The sequence below is a fragment of the Anopheles gambiae genome, chromosome 2, assembly GCF_943734735.2.
Source record: "Anopheles gambiae chromosome 2, idAnoGambNW_F1_1, whole genome shotgun sequence".
Taxonomy (NCBI): Eukaryota; Metazoa; Arthropoda; class Insecta; order Diptera; family Culicidae; genus Anopheles; species Anopheles gambiae.
This window is the reverse complement of record NC_064601.1, coordinates 87,429,888-87,442,997: the sequence shown is the minus strand read 5'-3', so window position 1 is coordinate 87,442,997 and position 13,110 is coordinate 87,429,888. Positions and strand designations below refer to the sequence as shown.

At 44.9% G+C, this 13,110-nt stretch overlaps 1 protein-coding gene across 9 annotated transcripts in view; it reads left to right on the top strand.

The window, feature by feature from the left end:
• LOC1276354 (uncharacterized) overlaps positions 1-13,110 on the top strand; it is a 68,177-nt gene that overhangs the window by 47,516 nt on the left and 7,551 nt on the right. For 8 of the 9 annotated variants that reach the window (XM_061652115.1, XM_061652116.1, XM_061652118.1 and 5 more), the window contains exon 3: positions 11,032-11,431. In XM_061652115.1, coding sequence (XP_061508099.1) covers positions 11,032-11,431 — 400 coding nt within the window. The remainder of the gene's footprint in view (positions 1-11,031; positions 11,432-13,110) is intronic. The other variant, XM_315691.5, reaches the window with a different exon arrangement.

Below are 13,110 nucleotides of genomic sequence, written 5' to 3'. Positions count from 1 at the left end.
TCTCACGATTCCGTTGCAAAATTTTCGATTTTTTGCAAAAAATACTTTAATATGTTTAATGTTTAATAATTGGAATAAACAGAGTGCTTTGATCCTATTTATTACACAACCCAAAGCCTCTTTTTTCACCGCGCTATCAGTTTGACAGTGTTTTGTTTACAATTGGCGTGTGGTGGCAGATGAAAGTTCGCTACTTATTTTACGGAATTCCGGCTTGAGCCAAGGACAAACATGTAATGTAATAGCGTTTTGTATTGTCCTAAACATTATTCTATAGGAAAACATTCATTCTAGGGCTCATTTTTGTCTATTTAAGTGTATTGGAAAGTGTGCAATAATTGGCTATGAAGTGTGCAATAATACAATTAAAAGTTTTTGTAAGTGTGCAACAATTGGATTTTTGAGTAGGTTTAAAAATCAGTACTTCTTGGCATTATTTATCATTTTTGTCCCTAAAATAAAATATACAGATATGTACACATGCGCTACGCGCTATGATACAGGTGCTGAGTAAGAAAACGGTCGCAAGCGTGTCATCGATGTTACTCCAAGCGCGGAGTCAGGTTCCAACGGGAACTCCTCTGGAAGCAGGTTCTCACTACCAGGTGTGGTATCGTATGGTCGGACGGACCGAGGCAACATGATCATCATAAACGTGGATGAGAACGTGACCGGTAAACCTGGCAGCACCGAAAACACCAGCCTAGCTAAATAGCACCGAATCCAGAAGTTAGCTTTAGTCTTAGTTTAGCAGTTCGCAAATAAAGATTCCCAGTAATATTTTTTACAACTTACTCCGGGCAATCGTAAACATAATTATACATACATTTTATAAACAACAATTATGTATGCTAGACACAAATAACAATAATATTGTGATTTTATCCATCTCAAACATACGAAATACGTTGGCTGTTAACTTAAGTGTGCAACAATTGGCAAATTACCCTTCAACAAACTCTTCAACAATATCAGAATCAAACAAAGAGCGATTTGGTAATGAAAATCCCATACAGCGGAACGCAACAGTTAACTAGGAACGGAAAGTACAATCCAATTGGTTAAATATGTCCCATAAAAAGGACTAATTTGACCCAGTAGCAAGGATTGACTATCCGGCTGCGTGGTAATGAATTAAGTCTCGAAAGCCTGTATAGGATGTCATGTCCGCGTAGGACGTTATGCCAAATAGAATAAGAAGAAAAAGGACTAACATTTGAGCTGTCTAACTTAAACCATCATTATGACAACCGAATGATGATTTCAATCAATATTTTACCAATAAATCCAATGTTATTTAATGTTTTGGAGAAAAAAAACAAACACTGTCTTTGAGTAAAACAACAACAGTTTTAGACCGGAACGTTTAGTTTTCCCCTTTTTTGTTGCTAATGAATAGACACATTCCAAAAAGCGGTCGAATGAGTAATAGGCAAGCAACGGCCAACGGAAGGACACACATCGCTTCACAACGCTCTCGAGTTCATGCTCACTGCAAGGCTGTCTGCTGGTTCTACTGCTCTTCGGAAGCGTTTTAGAGCGGTCGGTGTTGTCTTTTCTGTTTTCTTCCCCCGCTTGCATCACAAGATAAATGATATCCGAGAACCACACATTGTACATCCGTGGCAAGCTCCGTGCAACGAAACTACCCGAGATCGTTTGTACACATGTCTCTAGGTGTGTGTGTGTGTGTGTGTGTGTGTGTGTGTGTGTGTGTGTCTGTGAGTGAGAAAAACACAGCGAAGCACAAAGAGTCCGGTGTTTGCGGGCAGGAAATAGCAAATACCTATTTATGTTCTTCCCGTTAAAACGGATTAGTTTGTTGTTTCGGTTGCGATAACTTTGTGCGGCGAGCTCGTGCACGCTTGCAGCTGCAGCCACGGCGACTGCCAGCCCTTCCGCAGCCATTTATATTCCTACACTTCCTGCGCTGGGTAGTAGTGAAGCAGAAACGATGCTTTTTTCTCTCTATCTCACACACACAAACGCCCTCTATTCCACTGCTTCATTCATATTTTCTTCACCACACTCACCCACTTCCGTGTAGCTTGCGAGAAGGGGGAGCGGGAAGGAGAAGTAGAAGAAAAATGCCAGTGCATTGTGCCATCATCATAATAAACACCGGGCGGCGGATACACGTAGCAGCGCTGGTGCCAACACACGCCAAAGATAATAATGACAAAATGCTTCGCCAGCATAAGCGTGCTCTCTCTCCCTCTCTGGTCGCCACGTGCGATCGTTGGCGTGTTTCTGTGGGCGTATTGCACGCGCCCGTCTGCAGCGATTGTTTTCCGTCCCGCTTAGAGCGTTGTGTGTGAGTGCGGGTGTTTCCTAGAAAGGGACCATTTAATCGGCTCAACGCATTCCAGCACATAATGCATCACACCGCGCGGGAGCTGTTTATGCAGCGGTAGGGTGCGACGATTTCCTCCCGTGCAGTCGGGAAAGCATCTGCTGTGTGCAGGAAAAGATTTCAATTTCCATCTGCCCGCATTCTGGGGAAAGGGCCGGCAAACTAAGGCCGCCCGGTTACATTAGCCAATCGATGTGGGAGGCGGCCTCCGGCGGTGGTTCGTGTTTACGCTAACGGATTGAGATCGAGCATTTTTCAAGCTCGCGCAGAGAAGTGGCAGTGGCGAACGGCGGGATTGAGGAGTAGATTAAAAATAACAAAACACGGCACTCATCGTCACTCGGTCGGGTAAGCTGGAACTGGAAGAATGGTCCCCCGGTCGGAATGCGAATAGATCGCACCGCCTGGCCAGGATTAGCGCATGCTGGAACGGGAGTTTACTGGAGAGTTCCATTTCCATTTCCCAATTGGTTGCGTGGTTTCGAAAGGTTAAGGCTTCCCCCTCTCCCCAGTGTAATGGGTTTTCCTCACGCCCTCAGCACTGCGATCATCGCTCGAAAGTTGTTTGCATTAAATTTCAATCAAGCGAAAGTAAACAAATCGGCCCATGCTTCGGGAAAGAAGCGCACCGGCCAATTGGAACGTACTGAGATTAAAAGTTTTTCCAGTTTGTTTGACCGTTTGGACGCGATGGGGGGAGACAGGGGGCATTTTTACTGCTGAAACTCAATTAAATGGTACCTTTGTAGTGTAGATTTCTGAGACCGGTCTGGTAACATTTACTATGGAAGATTAAAAAGATGGTTTTATGATTATATTCGAACGAAATTATAATTCCACAAACACAACAGGTGGTGTGGAGTACCTAAGATTATACATTTTTTAATTTTTAAACTCAATATGATATAACATATATTGAATACAAAAAAAAGATATCCTATAACAAATTTTACAAAAAGGTTCTCATTTTCAATCTCTCACTATAGAGCGTTACTTTTTCACTCCATAGTGAGACGATGTAGGTTAGTGAGTTGATGTTAGGTTAGCTGATGCGGATAGCTTGGATGATTTTTGTACCGTGTTGGTTTTCTCGCACACTTTGCAACGACGTAGCTATTCATTGATGTTGGCGTTGGACGAAAGACGGCAACGATGTTTTCGTCAAACGAACAGACGAATATCGCCCTCACGTATGTGAAGTTGTGTAATATTTATGAAGTGATCTAAACAGCATAAAGATTCAAAAAGTACAGTTAAGCTTAAAATTTATTGCAGCAGCTTCCGTGGTATGTTGGTACGGGTAACCAGTGGATCACGGGCCACCGCCAGACTGATTGTCTGATCGTTATTGGCCGCACGGTGTACTGTTGATGTCTGGATTGCTGCAGAACGACAACAAAATATCCAAGACTCTACAGGCAGCAGTCTCATTTCAAATGTTCAATAATCTGCGTTACCTTATTGACCCTTATATTGGTGGAGGAAATGTCGCATTGTCCTTTCTTATTGTAGAACGCAAACGTGAACCACTTTTGTGAAGATTTACACTCGCAAAATCAAGATCAGAACACCGTCGAAGACTCCAAACAGAATCAGATACTGCGAGCTTTCGAGAACCTCAAAGCGCTGCGACTCATTAATCAGTACCTGTGCGAAAAGACGCCACGGAAGGCGCTGACGATGTTTCCGACCATGCTGCATTTAGACGACTTTGTGCAGATACTGCCAGACTTTCTACAATACGCCTTATCCACAGCCGAAATATTTTCCCCGGTGGACGCGGAACACTCTTATGCTATCGATGAGCTGGACAACATATTAGTAAACGTGAACCGATTGAACAATGAACGGTGTGCGATGAAATTACCGCAGCAGTGGACAGCTACGATTTGACAGAACAATCCAGCGGAGAGGAGACACAAAATGTACAGGTTATTTGCTAGATTGACCTGGTGGCATCGGAAATCCGTTTATGCTCGAAAATATTCTTGCATTTAATCGAAAATTGCAATCGCAGTGGCTTCGAGTGGAATTGCTACTCTGCTGCTGACCATGGAAAGCACGCTACACTCTACATTCAAGCTATCGGTCATCCTGGATGCTCACAGTCCCTATGATATCCGTGTACAGTAAAGGTCTGAAGCAGTGTATTCGGCGGAGCATGATTTGGGGCAAATTTAGGGTATTGCATTTGCGGGAAAACATGCGGGAAAACAATGTAAATTTTTATACATAAATTATGTATTGCAAGGGGTACACGATCCTTTAATAATCAACAAAATATTAAATAAAAGAAAATTAAGAAATCATAAATCAATATACTGCAATATATGTTATAAATAATATAAGTACACAGAAAAAAATCTTTCACAAAGGATCCAAAAACAAAATGGTTAATTGAAGTGCAATTCTTATACGCCCTCCGATAAACGTTGCGTAGCCCTGTAACCGGGCCATTTTAACTAGTCAATATATAAAATATAAACAAGATTTGTGAAGCAATAGTAACGCCATAAAAATAAAACCATATTTCAAACTATCATTTTTCATCCTGTGCCCGAGCATTCGTTCAATCTGCGTTTGCGGAATGCAACAAACCACACTACCATGGAATTTCCATTTCCATTGCAATAACATCCTGCCAAAGATAAAGGCGTACCTTGCGCACGTGACTGTCCATGGTCCTGCAGCAATGGATACTAAAAAAAAGCGTTCAACCCAAGTCACGTCTTTCCGGTCATATGGTCAAGGTAAAATGGTGCCACCCCTTATCGCATAACCGCAACAACAAAGAAACTTTCTTATTTGATAGCCATTACTCTTTCCCCTGCTCCGCGTGTCCGAGAAGAATGCGCTATCAAAACTGCATTCCTCCGTACAAGGAGGTGCACATGTCCAAAAATTCACCATTCGTGTCTGCAATCTCACCATTTCAAGGTATGCCACATTTCATTTTCAGCTTTTTAAATTAAAAAAAAACGAGAAAAAAGAGATTTTATGCTGTCCAACTGCATTGGAATCCGCTGCTTCCAATCATCTTCTTTTTTGGCCTCCAATGTTGCTTAATGATTGGAATTCCTTGCCGAATGCGTCCATTGCCCATTGGACGACGCGCGGCTTTGGTGGAATCGTGTATGGTGTGTGCATAAATCTGGTCCGATTTCTGGGACCTTCAGCCGCCTTTAAAGCTTTCTACCATTCCTGCACGACCCGGCAGCTATCTTTCACACGTACACGTGGGAACACTGAAAGCATCCCAAATTTTCCCCCCTCATGTGTGTGTGTATATGTGGTGCAAAAGACTCTTCCCTGCAATAATCTACGAGAAGCTACGGTTTTAACCTTTCACCTTTTTTTTTTTTGGCCAGTTTTTGTTTGTACGGCGTTCGTTTTATTGGAGGTGAAAGCCCGCGCGAATGGCCGGGTTTTCCGCAGCTCACCCACACCGAAACGGGGCGGATATACGGCACAGCCTTCCATCGTTCCACTCGACCGGAAACGGATAAGAGACCGTAGCCCAACTGCTCGCTCCGGTCTTATCCTTTTCATCATTCCAACCCGGTTTCCTTCTTTTTTTTTTGTTTGACTTTTGGCCCTTTTGAGAGGTTATCGTCTTACCAACTACTACCACAGCCTTGCCTTTCAGTTCCCATCCCCTAGCGGAAGTGGACTTTGAACATCTAAAATACTCCGAAAAGTGGTCACGGGAACACAAAACGAACGCTTCGTTTCCTCCGTTTTTGTCACACACCGACTGTGAAGCAAAATCGGCTGGAAATTCATTCAACTCCAACACACACACACATAAAAAACCAACCATCTCTACACCAACCAACCAGGAAAGCGGATGGGATGTAAACGGGTGGGTGTTTCGGGTTCAGGGATTTCGTGACCGGGTTTGGAGAAACCTTTTTCTGCGCAGAAAGTCAATTCGGTTCCGATAGAGCCAACCGAACGGGTGACCGTTCGTTTTTCGGCACCATACCGGCCGTTCCGTACCGTTTAGGAGCATTATCGACCGTGGAAAATGCTGTGAAGTGCAAAAAGTGCTATGATTTATAGGGGATTTATTAATTAAACGCTTCCGGGTGGTCCCAGGTCATGCGTCTGCTGGGACCCATCCTTATCAGCTGACCAGCAGCAGCAGTAGCAAGCACCATCGCACCGGAATCGGGAAATTCCAACGTTTTCAGGTTATCTGCAAAACGGGCACAATGCCGGGCCAGAGATGCTACCTTTGTTGGCCTTTCTTGGCTGGGGAGTAGCGTGCACGAGTGAATGTAGTGTAATAATAGTTTCCAATGATTTACGAGAATGTTTTAGTCCCATGACAGTGGAGATAGAAAACATGAACCTGATATTTTCGAACAAAATGCAAACAAGTTTGTTGTACAATAAGTTACTTAAAATATAAACGATCTAATACAGATGGAGAAGCCCAGTAGCTCATAGTGACTAACTGGCTGCGTACTGATGCAAACGACGCAATATCTATTTTGTCGATTTTTCGATAACTTTTTGCTTCAATTGACCCTCAATTACGACAACAAACATCAAATACCACAAAAATCGACACATTCATATTGAAATGCCTTGCTTTACGCGCAGAAGAAAGTGTCGCTGCGTAACGATGGAGCCGCCCAGTAGCTCATGCCACAAAACTGGCTGCGTGCTGAATTTGAGCGATTGGACACGATGATTTTAAAGCCCTTGCAATATTGTTTGTACACGATAAACGTACTCAAAACCTTTCCGACCATTAAGCCGTGTGTACACTGGATTGATAAAGTTCACAAATCCGCCAGTTCGTTACAGTGCTGCGCGCAAATTTGCACAAATCAATTAGGGAAATGATACGATAAGAGTCACAAGCTGGTCACAAACAATCAACGGACCCGCAGCACCATGGTACGGACTGCATGCATCATCCAACCGCCACTGGCACAGGGCATAATATCCGACCTACTCAAACAAGAGCGATAGGTCACGGACCTCCTCGCGGTAGTACACCATCATACCGAGGAGCGCGAACGAGAGATCGACGGCACACAAATAATCACGATTGCAAGTGGTGATTATTATCGTGTGATAGCTAACGAGTCGGAACAAATCATACCCCATACCCGAGACCTCCCTCCACCCGACGCCCGCCCGACCGGTCGATTACCACACGAGCCACCAGTACGGTGCTGCCCGACTGGCGCCTGTTGAAATTTAATTAAGGACGTGACCAAGTGATATCTCCCCACACAGTGATTTTCTAACCCCTCGAACTGGTGTGAGTTTGTATGTGTTTGTACGTGCACTTTAGCTTGGCTAACGGGCCAATCGAAACGTAGGTAGGGCGAGAACGGCAGACACTTTTCGACTGGCTGGACCATGGTCAGGGTCAATCGTAGACTTGTATATGCGGTCGCTTTCCGCTTGCCGTAGATGGGGAGCGCATCGTGACTGATAAATCCCGGCCAGTTACGTGGTCGTGAAATTGGTTTGCCACGATTTGCTACGGTTGATTAGAGGAGGCAACTTTATTTGCCGCTCGAGCTGATTTGCCGACACACGGGAAGGTGAAGGAAGCTTGCTGGAATCGGTGCACGGTCGAAATTAAGTTTTCCATGGGTGTTGTGTGTGGCGCCGAGACGGCTATAAAACCTTTCGGGGTAGTGAGAAATGTGGAGGGTAACACATCACGTCGGTTATACAGAAATGTACGATAATCAAAACTCCAAATCTGCTAATTTAGAGACATAAACTACATTGCTGAAGCAGGTTGTTATGCAAAGATAATCACTGATAATAATCGTTACTCTTGCAACAGGAGGTAGCTATGAACAATGGATGCCACTTCATGTAACGCAATCCATAAAATTGGTCTGAAAGTCTTCTCAAAGTAAGAACATCAAGTCGAATATAATATTATTTTACTAGAATCATTCGTACCAAAAACGAATCCGTGCAGCACACGCGTAATGAAAAATACACACGACGTTTGCACAAGAAAAGCAATTATTCTTCGCCCTTCCGAGCCATCTTCATCTCAACCCACAGTACATTCGCTACAAAAGCAGTGTCTTCTGCTTCTTCTCGGCTCTTGCTCTAGCTGGTTCTTTCGCTTTCGCAACCATTTGTGCAGTGGGAGGATAGCTCGCGGTAGCAAATACTTTAATGCTCTGGTTTTTATCAACTGCTCCCTGCAAACCACACACACAGTTACTCCTCCAGCCGGCATTATTTACCATTTGCATCGCGTCAAGCGTGTGGTAAGGGGAGGGCAAAAACCTTGGATGCGTGACCAAGGCCAGCACGTACGGGATTGTTGGCGATTTTCCATTATAAATTACACTAACTGAACTGAGAAACGAGCTCGCTGCGATGTGCTCGCTGCTGTAGCTTAATAACAGAGATGAAGTTTTGAAGGAAAGAATATGATAAGGATTTAATATAAGATTTGAATGGAAGATTGTAAGTAAACGAATGATATCGATATATGAAAAGCATAAAGCATCCTTGGAGTTTAAGCCTTTTTTTTTAATTTTGTTTAATTTTTGCTATTGTAACTTTGCTGTTTCGACAACATTGTAATAATATCCATATCCACACTACTAACCGTTGTTCTGCATTATTCAATATTCTCCATCAACTACTTTCGGCAACTCTTTTCATTTGTTATTTGTTATTTTAAAATGGGAAAATGTGCCACTCAACAATCAAAATAGCCGAACAAATAGATCCATCAGCACCGAACGCTGGCATTACCTCTCTTCGACAGAATTGGCAAACAAGCGCCACCGGCACGGCAATGTGGGGCCAATATAAAATCCTACCCAAATACAAACACCACCCCCGAGCGGAGTGTGGTGGTTTGGTCTTGTAAATTACTTTTTTCGAATTTACTCTTCCGACGCCACTTCCGTTGCGTGCATCACCACCCAGGGCAGGCAAATAAAATTCGAACCTTTCGTTTCTGGTTCCGAAAACGATTCAAAAGTGCAAAAAACGACAAAAAGGCTACCATTCATGCCCTCTCTCTCTCTCTCTCTCTCGTCGATCGATATTGACCGATGGAAGCGGATGTAGTAAACCATTTTCATAAGCTCGAGCTTGTTGTTTTTTTTGTATAAATAAACTTACCGAGTTAATAAAAACCACAGTGTAAATGCAGCAACCTTTTGCTTCTTCTGCCTTCATACGATGCAGCAAATTCCTCGCCGCAATGCAACCGTCCACAGTGCAGCAGAGCTTGGATGGAAAATAAAAATTTAATTGACATTTTCTCGCCCAAGGGCCCCACACGATCGCACAACACACACAATGCTGCGCGCAAAATACTTTGTAGCACTACAAAAAAAGGGCGCTCCAGCAGTTTTGCTTTGTGGGACGTTAGCGGTCAGCGTGAGGTGGTGGAATATTTGTTTTATTATTTTTCTTCACCCACCGATCAGTAACGGGGTTTCTTTTTTTCCTTCTCAAAACAACCAGATCGGATGTTAAACGGGAACAGGTTGATGGGTCATTGTAATTACCACCACCACCAACAGTAAACCGGGTTTGTCGTTGTTGTGTTGAATCAACTAAAACGGAGCGTGGAAAGGAGCAAAAGAGAGGATGAAAGAAAGCATCACCGTTTGCCGTCGCTGCCGGACATTAGAGTGGACGATGTAGGCAATCAGTTTTAATTATTCACCCCACGACCCTCTCGTCCCCCTTAAGCACGACGACGGTGAAAGAAAATTACATCCATCCAATGTGGCACAGCGGTCCAAAGCGGAAAGCCAATAAAGCCAGCGAAAGCTCACCGTAGCTCCCCGTACTGGCAACAAGGGGCCAACACACACACACACCTATGGGTATATCTTTGTGGCCGACGGACCCGAGAAGGTGGCTGGAAAAATAATTAGAATTTATTATTACACATCCCCACCGAGCACGGGCGGACGATCATCTCACGGTGCGCCTCGGCGTTCCGGCACATGGATACGTATTCTTACGGCTACTCTTTTGCTGAGCGAAACCATTCATACGTGCCATCCATCTATCATGGGCCTATATACAGTGCAGTGACCACCATCGCATCATCATCGCTCATAAGCTATCCGCTTTGCCCAGTCGCAAAACTCCCGCTGGGAGATGGTGATGAGCTGCGGCGAAGGACACGGGTTGGTTTTGCTCTCAACCCGTTCCAGGGATGGGAAGATGAATGGATGTGAGGGTTCGGCTTCAGCCAGATCGGATCATTGGCATGATGTGTAGAAGAGCCCTGTTGGGCAGAATGGTTCAAGAGTACGGTCTCTTGTGCGGAAAGGGATGTAACTCGCTGTTATGGGTCTGGTGGGAAATTTAGATCAGGAAACATAGCAAACCTTCCATGCATGCTTAGGATGATAAGTGACGCGATGTCTAGGGCAATCAGTTTGGGCCATCGTACTCGGTTCTGGCTGGATACTGGCTGCACCAATGTGGATGCAAATTGATCCAGTAAATCTATGGTAGAAGCTATTTTGTAGACGCATTTAAAGTGCTTTGTATCAATACAATTTTTATGAAAAATTACGAATCTAGAATTACATCAAGATACTTTCTATAAACGAAAGCACAAAACTAACCTTCCCTTTTTCTTTCTCTCTCTCTCTCTCTCTCTCTCTCTCTCTCTCTCTCTCTCTCTCTTCTCCATTGCACAGATGAACATTCTGGTAATATCGTTTCTGGCGGTGGTGTCGCTGACAACCTTCCCGGCCGGCACGTACGGTACGCCGGCCGCTAGCAGTGGCGCGCACGATCCGAAGAAATCGGTCGCCGCCGCCGAAGCCGCCCTGCCGGTCAACGACAACGGGCTGAAGGAGATCTGGCAGGAGGACGACCGGGAGGTGCTGATCCGCAACGAGCGCGGCACCAAGAACGGGGGCAGCGCGGCCGCCGGTAAGAAGAACCACAAGAAAGAGAAAGTTTCCCCTTACAGCTCACACCAGCAGCACCAGGAGCAGCAGCAGCACCAGCAGCAGCCTGCAACCGGAGCTTCTGGCCGCAAGGGACAGAAAAAGGTGAAACCGACTGACGCGACCAGATCGGAGCCGGCAGCGAGTAAGTGAAGCTTTCTTTACGCGTGTGTGACCGCCGAGTGTGTGGATGGCGCGACCCAAGCTCTGGAGTGAACCTGCTACACTAACCTGCTACTAACCCCACCGCTGCTTGAGGAGTGTGTGATTTTGTGCTCTTTGGTTGTGATATGTTCTTTGGTTTTGGTTTTGCTTATCAGTTTGTGTTGTGCTTCCTGCGATTTAAAGTTGATAATAAGAACATTCCTGGAAATGTTCTTCAAATCCTGATAACAAAACAGGAGTTTTGTAATAAGTGAGATTCAGATCTGAAGCCTTAACAAGTTATCATGAAAATCTCACGCTCAGAAGTAAATTGAATGATTTATCAAGCAATAATGCACCAAATTCTGAAACCTTTGGGCAATCAGAGCTGCAGATCAAAGCGTATACTTTGACTATTCTAAGACTACTTTAAATTTGTTAGTATCCTCAGATGCATTGCAGCACCATAATTGTATCATCTGCATTCTACTACAGACACTATTCTTAATTGAATGTATACCTCAGAGCTATGCATTACTGGTTGAATGTTCTGGATTCCAGGGTTTTGGTGCCTCAAATTTCCCGAACAAAACAAAAGTCCTCGGAAAACGGAATACTTAATTTACATCCGCTCCAAGTTAATTTATGACCCGCGCTTCTGTGAAGTGTACGGGTCGGTTGGTGGTTTCGAACAAAATTCAATGTTTGAGTTGGACCCATGTTTTCGTGTTAATTTATTACCTGCTAATTCGACACGCATACACTTAAGCAGAATTAGTCCCAACTCCCTTACACTATGAGGTCGACCTCTGCGGGACGCAGGACCGAAGAGTTGTGTGCTCGGGGCATAGCGAGACAAACCACAATCCCTTGCTTGATCCGGACGCATCGTATACATCAGCGACCCGGCACATGTCGATCGGTGTGCGAGGGATACACAGACACACAAAGATCACACACTAATTAGACTCATATGCCACTCGGACGCTAATGCCGCTGCGTGGGATACACTAAGAATCAGTTAGAGGACCGTGCCGATGTGTCCTAACCTCAAACAAACGCAAGCGGCCAACGGGAACGCGTCCCATCGTTTGTGTTGGTCGACCTGTATGTATGTTACGGTTTAGCTCGGCTACGACTACAGCAACATACCAACCATATACGCCATAACCACCCACCCCCTTTTTCACGACCCTCCCTTCTCCATTGCATCGTTAAACCCCACTCCCGGCCGGGGCAGCAGCTTCTTTCTGGTGGAATGAATTTAATCAAAATTAAGTTTACCTCACAAACATTACCGAACGCTTTGGATGCGCTTACTGGACCGACATACCGAACGCCCCATGTGGTGGTGGTGGTCAGTATCGGTGAAGACATCCTGCAACAATCGCCAGCCACAGCCGCTTTCAGCTATGTCCCGGAGCGTCGCAATACGCTTTTGCGAGCAGCACACACAGACACGAGCAACATCCGACGTGGGATGAAAATTGCTTTCACCAATCGTCGTCCTCGAGCATTTGCACCCTACCAGGGTGCATGCCACGTGCACTATGATTACCATTTTCATTTTTCATGTCGCACCCAGCAGCAGCAGCAGCACAGGTCCTTTGATTTGTGCCAAATAGCGAAACGTTTGGCTCCGTTCCTGCACGGTGGCACAATTTTACGCTTACTGCTCCA